The sequence below is a fragment of the Lissotriton helveticus genome, chromosome 11 (genome assembly GCF_964261635.1).
Source record: "Lissotriton helveticus chromosome 11, aLisHel1.1, whole genome shotgun sequence".
In the NCBI taxonomy this organism is placed as follows: domain Eukaryota; kingdom Metazoa; phylum Chordata; class Amphibia; order Caudata; family Salamandridae; genus Lissotriton; species Lissotriton helveticus.
Genome location: NC_136072.1, coordinates 987,168,496 through 987,189,956, shown reverse-complemented (window position 1 = coordinate 987,189,956; position 21,461 = coordinate 987,168,496). Strand labels below are relative to the sequence as shown.

The 21,461-nt window shown below is 45.6% G+C and overlaps 1 protein-coding gene across 1 annotated transcript in view; it reads left to right on the top strand.

The window, feature by feature from the left end:
• The window catches only part of ANKRD13A (ankyrin repeat domain 13A), a 482,945-nt gene that overhangs the window by 230,637 nt on the left and 230,847 nt on the right, over positions 1-21,461 (top strand). Inside the window, exon 10 of the mRNA XM_078667340.1 lies at positions 2,846-2,976. Within this exon, the coding sequence (XP_078523466.1) occupies positions 2,846-2,976 (131 nt within the window). The remainder of the gene's footprint in view (positions 1-2,845; positions 2,977-21,461) is intronic.

Sequence of the window (21,461 nt, the reverse complement as noted above, 5' to 3'; positions counted from 1 at the left end):
TCAACAAGGTGTGTGAGCACGCTTCAGGCTCTCTGTGTCAGTTACCCATACATTTACTTCTTCCCAGGCAATCTGTCCTGGGCATCCTTTCTGCCAAAAGTTGTAATGCTGTTACACTTTGGTCAAACCACCACTCTGCCAGCATTTTATGCTCCACTTCAACCCTTCTAAGAAGGAGTAGAAACTTCATCTCTTAGAACCCAAGAGAGCACTGAGCTTTTACATCATTAACATTAAAGAACACTGGATGTACGATCAACTCGTTTTGGGGTTGTCTGGAGCAAAAAAGGGCAAAGCAGCACAGAAGAGGACCATCTCCAGCTGGTTTGCGCTCTGCATCAAGATCTGCTCTGCAATGGCCAAAAAGCAGCCTGTGGAAGGAATGCATGCTCACTCTACCAGGGCCAAAGCTGCTACCACTGTATTGGCATGCAGAGTCCCTGTCCTAGAAATTTGTTAGGTGGCTACATGGGGGTCTCTCCACACGTTCATTTAGCATTACTGCCTGGATAGTCAGGATTGCCGGGAGAGGCATTTTGCCCACTCTGATCTGCAGGACTTTCTGGTTTGAGTCCATTCACAGACCCACCCCTGTATAGTTATTTCTTTGGTATCTATTCAGAAGGTGAGGAACCTGCAGCAAAGAGTCTAACAGAAGAACTTTGGTAACGGTTTTCTAACCGCAGATTCTTAGGCAATCCTCCCGTTCTGTGTTGGACTCTATCCATGAACAAGATCCCAAGTCTAGGAATCTGCGCACAGTCAGCCAATTTGCTTTTGGAGCTCTGGGTCCAAGCGCGTGGACAGTCTAGAAAGTAACTGATGTCACTCCGTGGGAGTGACCCCTATGTAGGCTCTGCATATCATTTCCAGAGTGTAGTGATGTCAGTGCGGAGTCAAAAGGGGCCACCTTCCGGTACACAGGGGTACTGCTTAAAAATGTCCAGCTGCAGTCTGACGCCTGGGGAATATTCAAAAGTTGAGGAATCTGCGACTAGATAGTGTGTATCAGAAAGTGCGTTACCGAAGGTAAGTAACTTGTTCATATATAACTGGTAACTGTAATATGGGCGCATATATCCATCTAGGGGTTTGAGTGACATTTAAAACCCACAAGGACAAAAGTCAAGTCGTTTATAAATGTCACCCCAGTCCCAAACGACAATGTAGGACCGTATTGCACATCTTTTTTATGTATCATTTTCTATTTCATGATTTATTAATTTCTGTTTTGTACTCTTTAGAAAGATGCGAAGCATTTGACAGAAATTTGTTTAGTATTCATTGTTTGCCTGAGGCTACAGATATGTCTGGCACTGCTTTGAGAAATGTGTGTTTTTGTTGGGAATAGTATGCAAATATTTAAAATGTTAAGTGTGTTGTAAACATATTTAAGACATGTATTTTGAACTGTACTTCTCTTTTGTAGTACATTGAATCTGTAGAGTATTTTTAACTAGACCTATTTAAAGAAAGGCAATAAAGTGCAGTGTGGGACTGTAACTAATTGCTGAAAGGGTTCTGTGTTAACTGTATTTAATTTTACATATTCGAGAGGATGGCCCTGCAAGGGTGAGCGTGTGAGGTGTGAAGATTAATGATTGAAGAATCAGAATGTAAATGTAGACCATTCAGAAAACTGTTGTAGATGAACATGAGGCTAAAAATTCTCAAAGATAAGACTTGTATTTGAATGCGTTCCTTGATAAGCAGTAGTTTGCAGCACAAGCATACTAGTTGGTCAGTTTCTACGGCATTGATATAATGAAGGATAGTAGGGTAGCCCAATCCCAATTTCCAAGGTGCCTACATTGGAGAAAGGATAGAGATGGGCTGGGCACAGGCTGTGAGGGCTCAAGTAGTGAAAGTGACACTGATTATGCTTTCTCAAACCTATAGATTGTGAAGTGTTCTCTATGTTGGCCCTTCCCTGGTAACATGAATTTGACAAAAAGGTAAAGGGGTGTGAACATTTTCTTTAAAATAATTGTCACCCCATATCAAGTGGTTAGTGGTATGCTTCATCATCTGGTTCACTACTGATTGGGAAACAACCTTCACTCAAAGTCACAGTGCTTGTTAGCGTAGACAGTTGACGGTGAATCAATGGGTCTAGTCTCTCTGATCTTCTTTTTAGCTTCTTCAGATTGTCCATACACATTAGCTTGCCCTACACTTAGACATGTACCTCCATGTGCTAACTTTATCCCATCTTCTTATACTCCAAGTGCATGTAAACTAAAATTGTGTGGTGTTATATGAAGTTATATTTTAATGAGGCCGGTCTTCTACATGATTACAAAAACAGTTCTTTGAAGCTAGGCTCTCATTGTCTGTTTGAGTTGTCATGTTCAACATTTATTTCAGTCCTGTCTGGTCTCAAGCGTTCACAAAAACTTTGGAGTTTCTTTTCACTGTCACCTGTGTTTAAAGTAAAATCGAAGAATATCACCCGATTGCTGTCGCTGGCATTGCAGTTGAAGTCTTTGTTTTCCTATGAGATTACACACTGCAATGTAGTGTTTGATGCAGCCCCTTTTCTATATAGCCAAACTCATCTTACCTGGGGGTAAACCAATAGACGGACCCATTCTAATAGGTAAATCGCAAGAAGCAGTATTATCACTGCTATAACCGTAGCATAGGGAGGTTATACTGTTTCTTGCTTTACATAATCATCACTCTCCTAATATGTTAATTATGAAATCAGCACTCGGAGAAGAGTTGACTTCAAGCTTGGGGTGTGAGTTCATCGAATTTCATGGGATTTATGGCCTTCCTTGAGGCACATCACAAGCGATTTATTAACTTGTATATTCTTGGCTCTAAAATACTTTTCTTACAGGACTTAACAACTGAGTTTGCAACTGCAAACAACCCAACAGCTATTACTCCAGAGGAATATTTTGATCTCCAATTTGACCTTAGCGATAGGGATATTGGAAGACCTAAGGAACTCAGCATTAGAACACAGAAGTAAGAGAAAACATGATGAATTAATTCCCTTGCTTGCTAACTGTTTTTATTTGTTATTGTTGTCTTAATCAGCAATTGATTCTAGATACAGATTAACGCAGCATGTGCTACTCAGACGGACTCTTGTACACTTTAGCCACTGTCCACCTGTACCTAATATCAAGTTTTCATATCTTATAACCTGCACCGTATCAGAAATATGTTTATTGCAACATACAATTATGATGACACCATTGAATTACCAGACCCAGGCAGTCTGCCTGCTACAAAGGCAGCAGATGCTATAATGTCTTTAGTCTTTCATTTTCTGTTTGTTTATCATCTATATCTCTTCAATGCCGTTTTTAAGTGGCATATGCTTTCCCATTGATCAAGCGTTTTGGTGAGCCCATATGCACACACGTATGTCAATCACAGACAATGGATGTATCCTAACTGATGCGTGTACCTCTTTCTATATTGAGAGCTTTGCCAGCGATGTCAACACGTTGGGGCGGTAGAGAAGTGTTGGTGTTCATGAATTATTCATTTTTGGAGTGCAACACATCTCTTCAGGTTTCAGGGTTGTTACTTACATTCTTGTCAGTACCGTAGAGGGCTTTGCATCCTGGTTCAGTAGCAGAAATCTTAATTTGTGAGTCTCACCTTTATCAATGCATAGTTGCCTTGAATGCAGAATAAGATACATACCTACACAAATTCTAAAATTCTTAGGCAGAACGATCCTCCTAAATTGTTTGTTCAATTGAAAAGTACCACCTCTACCAATAATTTTTCAGGCAAGTCATTTGCCCATTAGAATGGGACAAAGAGAAACTGACACTAGAATAGGGTGATATTGGGACAGGGAACCAACCTTAGGGCTGGTAGATAGCGTGACATAAGATAGGGTGAAGTGGAAACAAGGAGACAGTGACACAGGCAGTGGAATATAGACATAATTACTAACATAGGGATATTATTGACCCAAACAGGGAGTAGCACACTCTTGGACAGGGGGTTGATATATGGACAACTTAATCCACGCTTCTCTACAGAATAAAGTATTTGTGATCTACAGAATAGTAGAGTTCAGTGCCCCTATTCCCCATTACGTCTGCTACCCCAACCGTAGGGGTCGTGATGTATCTGTAATTGGGCAGCTGGTACCTTATACGAGAACATTTGTGAGTGTGCTATTTGGAGGTAAAATGTTAAACGTATATGGTTGAACATGCTTACCCTGTTCGCCCATGCAGCAAAACAAAATTGGTGTCGCGTGATATCATGAGCTTGGGTTTCTTTTGGAGGCCTCCAGAGCTGGTTGATTCCTCAGCTCTTGCTCATGGCGTTCTGAAAGCCTTTAATCCAGAATTGCAAACTCATCTGCCACCAAACTCCTTTTTGAAACTGGTCTGGATGTGAAGTATCACTTTTTTCAACCTGAAGTTGTGGTGTTGAGAGTTAGCTTCCGTATGGACTTTGGGCATAACCTCCACATGCTCTTAAAATGGTGCACTGTTCTGAAATTTGTTTGCCGCACTGCAGAAGGTCATCGTAGCTCTTTTAGGACTGTACTGATGTTTTTTTATTGTACACTTTCCTAAGGGTTAAAGAGCCTGTTTGATTTTTTTGCATTCTCTGTAGGTGACTCACCACAGATTACTTTGCAGTCATTTCACCGAAATAACCTCATGGTTATAACCTTGGGGTCAAGTTACAACTGAAGAAGTAGGAAACACGCTGAAATCCATAAAGAGCGGATCTCCCAGGGACCCCGCCCCACTCCGGATCCTCAAGGAGGTAGCCCCCACGATCATTCCCCCTCTGACATATCTGATCAACGCCTCACTCCAACAGGGAGTTGTACCCCCGAGCTGGAAGACGGCCGTCGTAAAAGCTCTATTAAAGAAACCTTCCCTCGACCCCGAAAATCTGGCTAATTACAGGCCCATCTCCCTACTCCCGGGAGTCAGCAAGATTGCTGAAAAATTGGTTAATAGGGAACTCTCTCAGTTCTTGGAGAGCAACAATAAGCTAAAAAGTTCCCAGACGGGCTTTCGTCCAGGGCAGGGCACTGACATCGCCCTCCTGGCAGCGGTAGAGGAAGCCAGAGCACTACTGGACGGAGGAGGATCAGTGGCAGTGATCCTCCTCGACCTAAGTGCGGCATTCGATACCGTCAACCACCAACTTCTCATCAAAAGACTTAAGAGAGTTGGTGTGGAAGGCTTGGCCCTTTCCTGGCTCTCATCCTTCTTAGCTCAACGGACCTATCAGATCTGGGAGAAGAACGCCTGCTCCTCTGAAATTCCCCTCCAATGTGGTGTGCCTCAGGGCTCCTCCCTGAGCCCCACTCTATTTAATATCTATATGTCCACATTGGAGGAGGTTATCACCCCATTCAGAGTGAGCGTCGTCAGCTATGCTGACGACACACAACTAGTGGTGTCTCTATCTCACCCCAGACAACAATCAGCAGACCTATTCAACTGCCTTACGCAGGTCCACTGCTGGATGAACAATTCAGCCCTAAAACTAAACGGGACGAAAACTGAAGTTCTGCTCCTCGGCCCGAAAGGGCTCACACTCTCCCCGAACATCTGGCCAGCTTGTATGGGCCCCCCCCCTGATCCAAAAGAAGAGGTAAAAAGTCTGGGTGTGTGGCTCGACACTGACCTCTCATTCACTGTGCAGGCAAAGAAAGTAGCCAGGACCTGCTTCGGGCTCCTGAAATCGCTGAGGAAAGTCCTGCCCCTCCTGCCCTTTAACTCCCAAAAATTGCTAATTCAAGGCCTAATACTTTCGAGGCTCGATTATAGCAATGTGATCTATCTAGGCGCCCCTGAAGCGACCCTTAACAAGCTTCAGAGAATCCAGAATACTGCGGCCCGGATTATCACAAATACCCCTGCCAGAACTTCCGCTAAACCTGCTCTAAAATTCCTCCACTGGCTTCCCATAAGGGAGCGGGTCAAATTCAAGGCCTTGTGCCTAGCCCACAAACTACTACAAAATCAAGGCCCCCCTGTTCTCAGTAAACTCATCACACCCTATAAATCCACAAGATCCCTCCGTTCGGACACAGAAAATTTCATCACCACCTCCAGATTCAAGAAAGCCCGCTCGGGTGGAAGACGTTTCTCAGTCCAAACTGCACGCCTTTGGAACTCGCTCCCCCGCGACCTGCGACTCGAACCACAATACCTTCGCTTCAGGAAGCAGCTCAAGACTCATCTTTTTCCCCAATGATTCATGCTTACTCTTAACACTGATCTTCTTTCCCCCCCCCCCCCCCCCCCTCTTTGCCTGCCCTCGGCCCGCTGAACTGAAGAGATAGGGTTCCTAGCGCTGGGATACCTCAGGGTGACTACGCGCTCTACAAAAATAAATAATAATAATAATAATAATAATAATAATAATAATAATGGCCTGGCTAGGTTTAATGCAGTAGCTTACCAGTATGAAAGGAAGTTTTTTTTTGGCATTGTTATTGGTAGATATTGTTTTAACAACTGCAGAGATTTGGTGTGCGCAGGAGTGCCCTGGGGCTAGCTGATATTTTTAATTGATCGATTTGAAGCAGACGTACCGTGTATTTCAATATCCATTGGAAACTTAGACCATCTACTGTGGTACAATCAATTAATTTAGGTTTAACGCAATTGCAAGGCAGGTAGTTTTTGTCTGTTTCAGACAACGTGTGACATTTTTACGTTAATTAATAGTGATTGCCTAGGTGAGTGGTCTCATGTAGATTTTGAAGAATAGTATGAAAGATCAACTGGAACTGTGGGTGAGGATGCACAAGATAGCACTGTCCTGCTGGATCACAATGTAGCTTTATTGCAAAACACACGCAATGATTCTATTGGCGGGGGTCACACTGCTGGGTGGTCCCTGGTGTGATAGCAGGGTGCGGCGCTACCACCAGCTACTGACAAATGGCGAATGAGACACAAAGATATAAGTTCATAACATAGAATGTCAGGGGGCTCAATAACATGATTAAGCGGATTAGGGTGGCCACTTACCTCAGGCACTATGGGGTTAGTATAGCCTGGTTACAAGAAACACACCTTTGGGGTGATTGCCTCAAATATGTCCAACATAGATGGCGGGGCAGTTTTTCGCCACGTCTTATTCGGGGTTTGCCAGGGGTGCATTGCTTTGGGTGGCACCGGGAGTCCCTTTCAAGGCCAGACACACTAAGCTGGATCCGGAATGGCGGTTCGTGATGGTGTCTGGGACGCTGGATGGACGTAGCTTGTGCTTGGGCAATATCTATGCTTCGAACACCAATGAGGGTGAGTTTCTTGGGGTGGTGCTTGGACAGTTAGACTTGGACCCAGACACAGAACTACTTATTGCAGTGGACTTTAATTGTGCCCTTGATGGGGATTTAGATAGGTACCCCCCCCAAATTAGACGCGAAACCCAGAATGAGAGACGCGATGGGTCAGATGCTTCAGAGCTATGGCTTACTTGATACATGGAGGCACCGCAACCCTACCAGTCGAGTGTACTCGTGCCACACACCTGCTGCCAACACCTATAGTCGGCTGGGCTATTTTTTTCTCCAGGTAACGGCAATGCATTGAGTAGGGGGGGTCCAATACTTGGCCCGCTACTTGTCTGATCATTCACCGCTCCTGCTCACCTACTCGCTAGACAGACTGCGGCCTAAAATCCCACTGTGGAGGCTCAACACGGAGGCGCTGGGTGACCCGACCTACAAAGAGGCTATCTTACGAGGGCTTGAGGTGTATCTGGAGGTTAACTGGGGCTTGGCTGGCTCCAGGGCGACAGAATGGGATGCAATGAAAGTGGTAATCCGAGGGATCTGTCTGTCCACGGAGGTGGGGGTAAGAAAGGTGTTGGAACGGGATCTTCGCCAGTATGAGGATCACCTCGCGGCGCTCGAGAAAGACTTCCCAACGGATAAGGAGAGGCAGCCTGCCTGGACAGTCACGCGTCAGCAACTGGGGGACACATGGGCCACGCTTGGTAAATTTAATAGAACAGCCAGTAGGCGGACATGGTACACTGAGCGGGACAAGGCTGGGCAACTGCTGGCACGTTTGATTAGGGTGGAAACTCAACCCCACCCGATTTTGGCATTACGGAATGATCTGGGTCAGTTGGTGTATACTCAACATGAGATCAATAATGTCTTCCGGACCCATCTCTGTAGAATATATTCGGAGTCTCCAACCCATACGGGTCTGGAGGGAGTTGAGGTGTACCTTGAGGGATTACAATTGCCCTGCGTGGAGGCAGATGGTCAGGAGGACCTCGGAGGCCCCTTACGAGAGGAAGAAGTATGAGCAGCGATTGCCCACTTGAAGACGGCCAAATCCCCCGGGATGGACGGATTGGCCGCCAAATTTTATAAGGAGTTCAAGGGGGTCCTGATCCCGAAGCTCCTGGAACTCATGGCAGAGGACTACGATAGCGGCAGACTCCCGGGCTCCATGCGGGCAGCTACAATAGTTATGATCCCCAAGCCGGGTAAAGATCTACTTCTTCCTGGCTCATATAGGCCGATGTCCATGCTGAATGTGGATCTGAAAATTGTCAGTCAGGTATTGGCAAGCAGGCTCCTCCCTCATCTCAGAGGGACGATCCATGATGACCAGTCGGGATTTATTCCAGGTCAAAATACGCTCCGCAACATTCATCGCCTGGCACATGTAATGCAAGCTCTAGAGGGTCGAGCCCAGCAGAACACCCTAGCATTTCTCAACATCGAACAAGCATTCGACTCGCTCCGGTGGGCTTACTTGTGGAAGGTACTTCTGAAAATGGGCGTAGGGGAAGGGTTTATACAGTGGATACGACTGCTTTATGCAAAGCCAGAATCCAGGGTCCGAACAGGGAGGTGTGCGTCGGACATCATACCCAGAATGAGGGGGACGCGCCAGGGGTGCCCGCTCTCCCCACTACTTTTCGCCCTGGCGATGGAGCCGCTGGCGTGTCATCTTCGCAGGGTGTTGGAAGGACAGGACATACGGGTGGGAGACATGGAGTATGTGGTGTCATTGTACGCTGACGATGCGTTGATCTACTTGAACCGGCCGTCTGAGTCGCTGCCAACTTTGATGGCCACACTGTCACGGTTTGCGGCTGCTTCGGGGCTGGCGGTTAACAAAACAAAATCACAGCTCTTTGCGATTGGAGACCAAACAGACTGGGAGGGGGCCCAGTGCCCGGAGTTGGGACTTCCGTGGGTGGAGGACACGCTTTGCTATCTGGGGGTGTGGATTGGACGCAACGCGACGGTCTCCTTCCAACATAACATAGGGAGGATACTCCGGGGGCTGAAAGGGAGCATTGCTTTTTGGAACACCCTCAAGCTTTCACTGATGGGGAAGATCGCCCTTATAAAAATGGTGGTCCTCCTGCGCTGTCTATACACAATGCAGGGTTCTTTCTATGAACTGCCGCACCGGGTCTTCAGGGAATTAGACTCCCTTTTACTCCTATTACTGTGGAATGGGAAGCGCTGCAGGGTGAGTCTTGAGGTTCCGAAACGCAGGTGGGGCAAGGGGGGCTTAGAAGTCCCGGACCTAGAACTGTATTATTTTGCGTCCCACCTGCAACACGCGATAGCCTGGTTGGATACAGACTCGTCTTGGGAGAGGTCCTTACTGGCAGGTACATACGGGAACGAGCAGTTGGGTGCGCTGTTGTGGCAGGTTAGGGGACGGCGGGAAAACGGCCCTCCGCTGGTCCGGCTGGTGGCCATGATCTGGAACCGAGTGACACATCGCCTGATTCATGACAAGCCGTTCGCCCCTAAGCTGGATCTATGGCTAATGCCTTCCTTTGCTCGGATAGATCAGCTTATGTCGGTAGACAGATGGAAAGAGGGGGGCTGCCTGATGCTGTCCGACCTTTATCCGGACGACAAATTTGTTACCTATCAAGAGGCGGCAACAGCCTTTGAGTTAGGTCCGGGGCAATTTCTGCAATATGCCAAAATAGCGGCGATGGCGCGGCTGTTATGGCCCCAGTTTCCTGAAGCCCCAGCGCACACCCGTACTCTGGTTACCATGATAGCAATGGCAGGGGGGCGTGTGACGCATCTCTACAGGGCTCTGAGGGAGGATAAGAAATTGGGTCCCCTGACGATAGAACACAAATGGCAGCAGGAGTGTCTGTAGGAGGTTACCCCGCGAGAGTGGGAAAAAATACACGAGAGTGTGCGGACGGTATCAGTAAGCAATCGCTTCAAATAAATCCAATATAACATTGTACACATGACTTACCTTTCACCCGCGAGACTTCAGGCCATTGACTGTGGCATGGACGCGCACTGCCCGCGATGTCACAGATCCCAGGCGGACTTTATACATATGGTATGGACGTTCCCAGAACTCCAATCATATTGGGGGGCGGTCCTGCTGGAACTGACGAGGGTGACGGGATGGGTGGTGGAGATGGATCCGCGAGCGTGTCTCCTGGGCTTGATCCCTCGAGACCCTAAATGGAAAGTAAGTAGGCTCATTTTGGTGTTGGGGCTGGTTGTGGCCCGGCGACGCATCGCGATTCACTGGTTGGCCCAACGGGGCCCGTCGCTCACGAAATGGAAGACCGACCTGCGGGAATGGGCGCTGGCAGAGGAGGGTCACATGCGGAACACTAGGAGGGATGGCAAACTACCTGAGGTCCTACTGGCGTGGGTTGCAATGCTACAGGAGTTGGCGGGACAAGATTCTCAGACGACTCCGACAAGTTCCGACCGGTGTCCTCTGGAGGGGATGGGGGGCCCTGAACATGTAGGGGACCCAACTCAGAGATAGGGAAACTTAGCCTGCATCGCTACGGATCCGGTAGTAGGGGGTTGGAGGGGGGAGTAGGGGAGTTGGGTGAGTTGGGGGTGGGTTTTCTCCTTGGTTCACAGTATTTACAAGGTATGGTGCATCTGAACGACTCTGTAGCTGCACACTAAGGTGCCAATGGGAGCGTTACAATTTTGCTTATGACTATTCGTCTGCTTTGGCATTGTGGCTCCACTAGGAACCACCTCAACGGAGGCGGTCCAAATGTATGGCTGTACCTTGATTGTTTTTTCATGCTTTAATGATGTAAAACCAATAAAGAAATAATATAAAAAAAGATAGCACTGTCATCGAAGACTGCTAAAGAGTTCTTGGATTCAACAAACTAATCCTGTATATCGGATAAGGATCGAAATGCAGGGAGGATTGGCAGAAGTAGAGAAGAGCAAGAATCTTAACCGGAGAACTGAAATCAAATCATTCCAGACTGAAATATAGTATCAAGATTGTAGAAAGGCTGTAATAGTAACTGATGAGGACTGCTTCACTTAAGCCCTGCACAGTTCATGGCAGTATGCCCTTGGCATCACTCATGGCTCCGGATACAGTATTCTGAATTAGGTGCAACTCAATATACATAATACAGTAATATGCATTATACAGTAATATCAACAAAACCGGACTTTAAACTCAAAATTCATACATTTATTTTTGTCAGAAATCAACACATAGCATAGATTAATCAGAACTAAACAGAGCCTTTAACCAAGAATACAAAATCACAAATAAACCTAAACCATGACTCTTTCTAACAAAATTAATACCACAACTACAAGCAAATGTAGTGGTGGCAGCCCTTGCTTAGAGCCTGTATGGGTTCTGGTTCGTGGGGCAGATGGGGGAAAGTGTGTTACCAGCAAACAAGATAATTAAAATCAAGAAGCAGCTGTGTTCTCAGAACAATGTAAGGAACTAGAATCGGTCACAGAGTGAAAAGATGCCCGACAAACTTTCCAGACATCCAAGATGTTGCCCTCCCATCACCAAGTCTTGGAGTTTGAGGGCTTCAGCCCTGAGCACTCTGTGTGATGGTCAGGCTTGGCATTTGTTGAACCTGGGATAGTCCTTTAAGGGAGTGAGTGCACCATCATATACTTTTGACAATTAGTACATTGCCTTTATGACAAGGAGAATGAACTGGGCAGATCTGTATTACACCTCCAGTGATAATGGGAGGATTGAAAGGAAGACAGCAAGGGAGGGGTGAGAAGTACTCTCTTCTTCAATCCGGCACCAGACAGAAGGAGATTTTCCATACCTTTATGGTAATATATCAAGAGAGAGCTGTTGCAATGATCCGTCTTTTAGCCACCAACGATCTTTCCCACACATCCAATGACCTCACCCATGACGTGATGTAATTTTAGCGCAATGTGCCTCTGTTATAGTGCTCTGATACCGACGGGTAAAGCCAGCGCTTTATAATCCTCTTGATGTACCTTCTAATGCAACGTTCCCCTGGTTTTGCGCTCTGATACCTCCGGGTCTAGATAGCGCTAAATAACCTTTGCAAATCAAATAAAGTTAATACTGTTTTTTCCTGATCGCGGAGACCTGAGCAACATGGCTGATGACCGGTGGAGCTGCTTGACAGCTAATGAGGAGATTGGCCCTGGTTTCCCCCTTGACCGTCACCTACCCAGCCGGACATTGGGCATTGTTCCTCCTCGTCTCCCCGCTATTACTTCTTCCTCCCCTCCATCCTTCGAATTATTGTAACATTGTTTATGTTTACTGTACCCAACTATGCTCTTGTATCTGATAGAACCTGTAATGCAACAATTCTAAATGAAAAGCGCTCTGACACCCTCTTGGGTCAAGTTTGCGCTATATAAAACTTTATGAATAAATAAATAAATAAATAAATCTCTGCATTCTGTGGCACACAGGATGCAACCCATATCCCTCCTTGACAAACAAGGAATTGTTGCAAAACACATTGACTTTTAAGGTACATGAAGAAATCTAAACATCTTACAACATTATGAGCAACTGGAGCAAGTGGAGAAGTGTGGCTTAATGGTTAGAGCGGCAGACCCTGATGCAGAGGTCTAGCCCGGGACCAGGGTTCAATTCCCCGCCTCGGCGGGTCTTGGGCTCAAAATTCCACGGACCTGATAATTCTCGCCTCTGTGCCTATTCCAATCATGGAGTCCCACTCTGCAACTCTGGGCAATAGCTTGCTTAATCTCCACAACGGCCCCCACAACGCTAAGGATGCCTGGCCTCCACCTTGGGGGTGCCCAGGAGTGGACACCTCACAGGGAAAGCCAGGATGGGTTCCACAGCGGTATTCGTACAAGCACCTTGAGACCCTTGCGGGTGAGTAGTGTGCTATACAAGAATCAATTTACATTTACCCCCACAAACAGATTTAGTATATACCATAATCACTAATCCACCTGGGTGCCTTCTGAGATCTCCCTTGACTTGATTAACATGGGGCAGGTAGGACCCTGGCAACCCTTTCCACATTCTGGGCTGGTTTATGTGGAGGCATCCTGCCAACTTAACCACCTTCTTTATGCTGCCCACATTTCCATTGCTTAGGCGGACTCTTTAGGCTTTTACTTTTTCCACCTGCAAGGTATCTGAGGACTTGGACAACCTCTTCCTTCCCTTGCATCAACTTCGCACGTTTACCCAATCGTCAACCATATTGCCTCTGGCTCTCACATTGCCCACGCCAACACCACTTCCAACACACAGATCCACTCTGTCTTTCCACTCCTTTGCATAATAACATCCTCGGTTTTTTGGCCCTCGTCACCTTAAACGGCGTCTTACCAGTAGCACTATTGGAGGTAGTGCAGTGCCACCTTACCAGTTTCTTTACAGGCTCCTTCCATGAACCACCGTGACACAAAGCCAGTTGCAATCCCTACTTGAGCGTTCTTTTTTACCTTTCTACCAAACCGTTCTCTTGAGGGTAATATACAGATGAACGGAAAACCTCTTTTTGTATAACCCTCACCCACTATAGTAGTGGCTTGCTTAATCTTTGTGTTTACTCTAACCTCTAAAGGTCAGGGAGGGCTCGACCATGTTCCAGGGAGCACTTTAGAGAAGGCTTAATTTTCTAGTATAGTTTTTTTTTTTTACATTTAATAAAAATACCTAACGCACCCCATGTTACCCCCTTTATTTGTGGCGTGAGTTGGTAAGATTAAAATCTATGGGAAGGGGCAGCCAGGATGTTATGGTCCTATGAACATAAGGTAAAAAGCGCCAGCATGTTTCTACCCTATTCTATTGGCCTATGTAGGGTTGGGTTGTTTGTCCTCTACAGTTTGTTAGTAACGCTAATTACTTTGTTTAGTTGTATCTGCTTAATGAAGCCATCACTATTGAAGCAATTGGAAAATGGTCGGATGAAGCTTCCACTCGCTTGTGTCTCGAAGATGTTGTGACTTCCAATCTGCCACTGTTGTAGCGACCTGAAAGATATCCTGCAGTCACTGAGATACAGTGAACAGGACAGTAATGCCAAAACTCCTTGGCAATCTCAGGTAGAATCTTGGATTTGGCCCACCCAGTCTGTTTATATATTGGACTGCTGAGGTGTTTTCCATCCTCAGTAGTATGCAGCAACTGGAGGTCCGGGGTGCTAGTGTTGTGATCGCGAAAGAACCTGCCAGGATTTCCTGGCAATTTATGTGAAGGCGTGATTCGTCTGGAGCCCATCGCCCTCCACTAGAGATTACTTCGTAGCTGGCTCCCCAGCCCCACTAGTTGGCATCTGATTTGATCACTATATCTGGACGGGAGCTGAAAATGGCTCTGCCATTCCAGGCTGTCATGTGATCAAGCCACCATTGCTGTTCTGCTCTGGGGTCTGGAGTTAAGCTGTCCATCACCGAGTATGATAGCCCTCATTGGAGGTGACACGTTTTCAGGCTCTGGATGGCCCTGTAGTACAGCGGGGTGGGGAAGATCGCTTGTATTGAGGATGTTAACAGGCCTACAATCCTGGCTAGCACCCTTAGGAAGACTTTTTCTTTGGGTAGAGCGGACAGGATTTCTTTTTAGACCATTTTTAAATTCTGTTGAGAAAGCGAGAGGAGAGCCGACCTTGAGTCTATTCGAAAATCTAGGAACTCTATGCATTGAGTAGGAGAAAGGATTTTTTGTTGTTCACCAGAAAACCTAGATCTTGGAATAACTGAATAGTCCAGGTCAGGTGGGTCTGCAAAAAGGATGTGTCCTGAGTCATCCAGGAAATGTCGTCGAGGTATATAAGCCGGACACTGCTGGTGCGCAGATGTTTCACGACCAGGGGCATCACCTTGGTGAAGCACCATGATGCGGAGGATAGGCCAAAAGGAAGGACTCTGAAGTGGTACCACTGACCCTCTCAGATGAACTGGAGATACTTGTAGTGTGGAGGGAAAATAGTAACCGATAAGTATGCATTCTTCAAATCGAGATGGATCATCCAGTCAATGTCTTGGTGAAGATCTCTGAGGATATTAATCCCCTTCATTTATAATTGTGATAGAGGCTCCAGCTGTTGAATTCTGTGTGGTTGATGGCCAATCGGGAACCTCTCTCTTTCTTGGAGATGACAAAGATATTGCTGTGAAAACCAGAGGAATCTGAGTAGGAGTGACAAACTACTCCTTTCTGTAGGAACTGGAGTATTTAGTCTCCAATAAAAGACTGATCTTGAAGAGAAAAATTGAGAGAATGTGGGCCGGGGTTGCAGGGGTGTCCCATAGAAACTCTATTTTGTAGCCAGAGCTTGTCTCCAAAACCCAGGGATCATGCATAAGGAATCTCCAATTGGAGAGGAAAACTTCTGTCATGCCTTCCAAAATTGTGAACATTGGCGGAATGAGCCTCACCTGGAGTAATGGGACTGGCGGTGACAATTCCTTGGGTTCGGAATAAACTCCTGTAATAAATGAAATGCCCTCCACAGGCTCTGGTGGGACAGAAGGTGTTGCATGAATCTGTGCAGTATGAGTGGGCTTGAAAGGCTCTGGAAGTGCCCGGTGTAAATTGTCGGCTGGACGAGCACCCTTTATATCGACCAGCCCCGCCAAAAAGGCTTTGAGTATAGGAGATTTTATAAAGAGAAGATTGGGCCTTAACCCAGGCTGTGAATGTATGAACACATTTTCCAATGTCTTTTACAAATGTATCTCTAAAGTGTAGGCCGCTGGCTTTCGGGCCCGGATCCTCAGTGGCAGGCTCAGGCAACTTTGGAGCTATCCAGATGAGTATGGACCTACGGTGTTCCACCGAGAGGGCGCTGTTAGCATTCCCTAATAAACATAACGCACGTTAGGTCCAATCTTCTAGCATGCCGAGTCTACAGGGAGTCTCTGTCTTTGACGGTGACTGCCATTTCAATGATTTACATAGCGGGCCTCTCAAGTCGGGATTTATCTTGACCAGCTTTCCAAGACCTGTCGATCCCTTTCTTGGGGTCTTTTGAAGAACTTTTCAAGAAGGTCGCTAGGTTGGGGTCCAGTTCTGGGGTCTCCACTACCTTGTCTGAGATATCGAGACGGGGCTCTCTGTGCGATTGCGCACTTCTCTGTCATAGCAGGGGGAAGAGGAGCCCATTCAGATCAGCAAGGATCAATGATGGATTTGGGGGATCGTATGAGGAGGTGGAAGGGATTGAGTGGGCACTTTGGCCTTTCTTCTGTCTCTTAGGTTGAGGAGGAGGGGAGTCGTCTGAGTCTGAAGGATGGGAGTTGGTTTCGTCTGAGCCTACTGCACAGTGGTACCACACCATCTGTTTAAAGGGATTGTACTGAATATGCATGGCCGGGAGGCCAGGATTGGGAGATGCAGACTATAGTAGCAGTTTGGGGCCAATCATCTGAGTGGGAGTTAGCATTGAGGAATTGAGAGAAGACCTTTTGAGAGATATGCAGTGGGCATATCGTTGCAGATGGCGAGTAAATGGCTGAAGGACCGTTGTGGGGGCTTGGTTCATGGACTGGTGACTAAGGCGTCCAATGCCTCCACTAGCTTATCCTCGAGGATGAGCTCTCCTTTCATCGCAGGGTCATAATGTTCACCTGTGGGGTAGCGTTGTTCTGCCATAGCTGTAAAATATGGAGATGAGTGGCCAGGCACAAAGGCACCAGGATGGGGCAATCCTAAGACCGCAAGGAGAAACACAAGAGTCTTATTTTTGGCCCCTTGGGCGATGCCTGTAGACTGGTTTACAACAAGGGCGTTGGGGAACAATTAAAAAGGGCATTCAGCGATATTAATCACCACACGCAAGATGCGGACGCTTACTTGCGAGGTAGCCTGGCTCGCCGAACCCGATATAAAACAAGTTTTCCCATTGTGCATTTTGCGCAAGCAGGTGGCAAGCTTGAGAGAGGACAGAGCACCTTGCGCGATAGCGCACTCCGCATCCCTCCTCCTAAGCACCCCCGTTGGGTGTCGAATATGAGGCGATGAACCCCACGGGCGAGCACTACAGTTTAAACAAAGTTGTCAATGTGCAGGAAAACACTATAATACAATTGGTAAAGCTTGAAAATGAGAAGGAATATTGAGTACCTCTCTGTGTGTGGGAGCAGCAAAAAAAGAGTACTCAATATGGTAGCTCTGCATTATTTCGGCCCATGAGTGGGCTAATTGGTGTATAGATGGTGATGTCATTGAAGGAATGTTGGGAGATGTAGTCTTTATTAAAGATAAAATGTGATTGACTACTTTGAAATGTAAGTTTAATAAACAACGAAGAAAAAAAAAGCATAATCCGTAGTCTCCTGTCCTGACCGAGAATGTTGTTGTTGGTTACCCCTCTGACAAATTCTGGGGGTATAATATTTGTACTCTGAACCCATGTTACTCCCTCCTATAAAGGATTGTACATTGTTTTGGTAACTGTAATTTTGTATGGATTTGTAATTTTATGATTATGCATCACGCTTGCCTGTTGGGAAGGCTTATTCTCAATACAGTAGGCATGAGCTGGTTATGATGACAACCCAATTGTAAATGCTACAGGCCTGATTGATTCATTAGGAAAAATGATCTTCGATGCCGTAGATGTTATCTATTGATCATGACTTTTTAAAACAAAGGCTGTAAACTTGACTTATTTATTGGGTAAGCCATAGCTCAAAGCCAACAGGCTATTTAGGCTGGATTGTTATTACACTGTGTGAAAGTCAGTAGGCAGATTATTTGCAACATGGAATTTCACAGATTGCCATAGTAAACGAGTTTTCTAATGTTTGATACACCCTCTGACAGACCATAGTTTTAGAAGATTTGCACTGTGATAATAAGTGTTAGGCCTTCTTAGGGATGGGTTGTATATTGTTTGGACAGCTGTAATTTTGTACATATTTGTAAATGTATGCATAATAAGTGTGTCTGTTTAATTGATTTAAAAAGCAATCTTCAAACAGTAAAGCACAGAGAAAACATTATACAGAGAGAATTACAAGGTGCCCAGCAAAAAATCATCGTTTTTAATATTTTGCTAAAATAAAGAGGAAGATAGTTGGAGACCCAGGAATCGAAGAGTGGGGCCTCCATACAGGAGTGTTTCTCATTGGGGAGGATACATTATACTTCTGACTTAAATTGTAGTGTTTTTGAAAAATTGTAATAGGCAAAGGGTTGGAACAAAGGTGACTTTTCTATTGCATAAAAGATCATGTGCATAAAGCATAGGGGTTTTTAGACAGTCCTCTGCTCAGCTGGAAGCCAATGAAGTTTAATTTGGACCTGAGCAATACGATCAAATTTCCACAGCTTGCAAACCACAGATACTGCAGAGTTTTTTATTTTTTAAGTTTGGTTACGGATGATAAATGGAGTCCCTGGTAAAAGATTGTGCAATAGTCGAGCATGTTAAGATACAGGCCTAGACCACCTGTGCATGATGGCATCTTCGTAAGTAAGCAAGTGACTTTCCAGCAATTCTTAGTGGAAGCAGTTTTTATCCGTGAGTGTACACATACCATTGTTTTCAGTTAGCCAAACGATAAGAAGCTTTATAAATAAACTATCAAACAAACTTTCCCCTTCCATATCCCTACCCTGAGTGATCAATATGAATTGAGTAGCAAGCTCTGCGAGTAGAGCTAAAAAGACAGATTGCTTCTGCATGGGTTGTTTGTGCACTGTCAACAGTCTAGTGCCTGGCTACATATTTTGGGTTGGTAGCGTCTTAGAGATCTCCTGGGATCAGACGAACAGTTCTCAGAATCTGGGTCACAACAATTCTCTATAGTTGTGAGTTAGTAGCCATATAAAAGGCTGCCAGCTGAGCCATAAACTTTAAAAGCATTAGCGACAGCTAGGGAGATCTTTTCCATGACAAGAGTATCCCACAGCTTCATATGCCATGCAGGCACCTCTGGTACTTTGGTTTCCCGAAACATACAAAAGGTGATGGGAGGAATGCTTGCAATTTGTCTAACCACTGGCAATCGCTCTGGGTAGCATCCCAACCCATCGTTCTTTTGCACACCAGGCCACTTCATAACTTCATATAGAGCCATCCATATGCCTTGGTTCCCCCCACAGGGCCAATGAATACCATCGCAAGCTGTTTGCCTCTCGAAAACCCCTGTGGGCTGCAAGACAGGAACAGCCACCCCAAAATTACCACTGCAGGACCCATAGGGATTTGAGTTTCAAAGGCCCTATTCAGGTCATCAAAGACAACATCCCAACATCACCCCAGCTTGGGATAATGTCACAAAACGTGCAGTAAGGTGCCTATGGCCCCGCAGCCCCTCCAATAGCGGTCACCCCTATACTGGTTCCATTCATTTTCTCTTGCGCCTTTTACCAATAGGTTAGAGTTTGTATTGTGTTTCACACAGACTATCTGTATATGTCCACAGTCTTTAGTAGACCAGTCCTGCCCCAGTTCTATCTCCTGTGTTGACCCGGTGTTTTGTAGTAAAGGATGGAATCGATGAGAAATCTATTTAGTACAAAAAATAGCCCTCTGCCTTGTGGTCCATCCTTTCAGCTATTTTGCAAGGCCTGTAATTGATCTTGATGCCCTAGCCTTCATCGTGGGGTGGAGGACCCAATGTCAGAGGTTTGTGTATGAAAACCACTTTGTTACCAGTAACCCAAAAGCAGCCGTAAGGTCCTCAAAGGACAATATATTATATTTCCTGAAGTTTGATGAGGCACCTTCCCTCTCACCAAAGCTTGAAGGCTGAGGTTTCATTAGTAGGTGTAAAATCTGAATTGTGAAAGATGGGTGCGAATGGGGAAGGAAAGGTTGTGAACACTAGTCTTGAGGTTACTTTGTCCTAGATGGCCACCGTGACTCTTGTGACTAGAGAGGAGTATAGCCCCTAGGTTCTATGGGATCTGCAAAGCCACGGAACCTGTCAGAGAAGGTTTGCAGTAATTATGTCATCTACACAGCTCCATTGTTTTGCCATGTTCTCTTCCAGGGGATACTCATTAATAGTCATAAGCACTGAATTATCTCCGCCCATGAGCCTGAACCCGGAACACATAACAATATACATATATATGTGTAAATATATCAAAAAGTACATAGTACTAAACTAATTATACACATATACATGTATAATAACCATAATATGCAGCCTAACATATATACGTAGGCTAATAAAGCCTGTTAACCAATCCATAACATTGCCTACTTTCTTTCCAAACCCTTCGAGTCCGGCTGAGCGGACTTTGCATTCATTAGATCTAAAGAGGGTTTTGAAATTTTACTTAGATAAAACGAAGTCGTAGAGACACACGGACCGTTTGTTTGTGAACTATGGTCCTACGAATACTGGTTTGGCAGCATCCAAGAGATCCATTTCTAGATGGATAGTGTCATGTATTTTACTGGCTTATCAGCTAGCCCACAAGTCTTTATCAGGTAGACCTAGGGCTCATTCTACGAGAGGGAAAGCTGCTACCACAACTCTCCTCAGGAATGTGGCTATGTCAAAGATATGTGAAGCAGCTACTTGGCGTTCAGTGCATACGTTTACACGCCATTACTGCTTGGATTCTGATGCGCAGACTGATGCACAAGTGGGACAAGCATCACTCAGAAATTTGTTTGCTGTTTCTAGTTAAACACTGTATTTTTAAAAGTGCAGCTATGCATTTATCTGTTCGCCCGCTTCTAGTGGGTATGAGCTTGCTACTCTATTCAGTGCTTATGACTATTAATGAGTATCCCCTGGAAGAGAAGGATTAGTTACTTACCTGTAATCCTAGTTCTCTTCCAGGGGTATACTCATTAAAGTCATAAGCACCCTCCCGCCTCCCCGGGCGAGCAGTAGCATTTAAGTTGTTGAATATGTATTATGAAGTTTTTATGTGCAGATTCCTGCTAAAAGTTTACTGTACCGTACAAAAGAACTGACCTAACTGTCACCTGTGGTGCATGATGGGAACAGAGTTCTCCTAGAGGCCTTAAAGGCAAAGTGTGCAGATTCTCTGGGGCCTTAAAGGCAGGGTGCCAGTCTGATTTTCTGTACACAGACAATTTTTCATATGCAGCCTTTTAGGCTAATAACTGTTTACAACAGGTTCTTTGATGAAAATAAAAGTTTTTCATGGTTATGAAATGCATTTTGGGCTCATGCCTGTTTATTGCATTTATATACAGCATATTTTCATGCTTCAGAACGTGTGTAATGTTGGCTTTATTAGCCTATGTATATATGTTAGGCT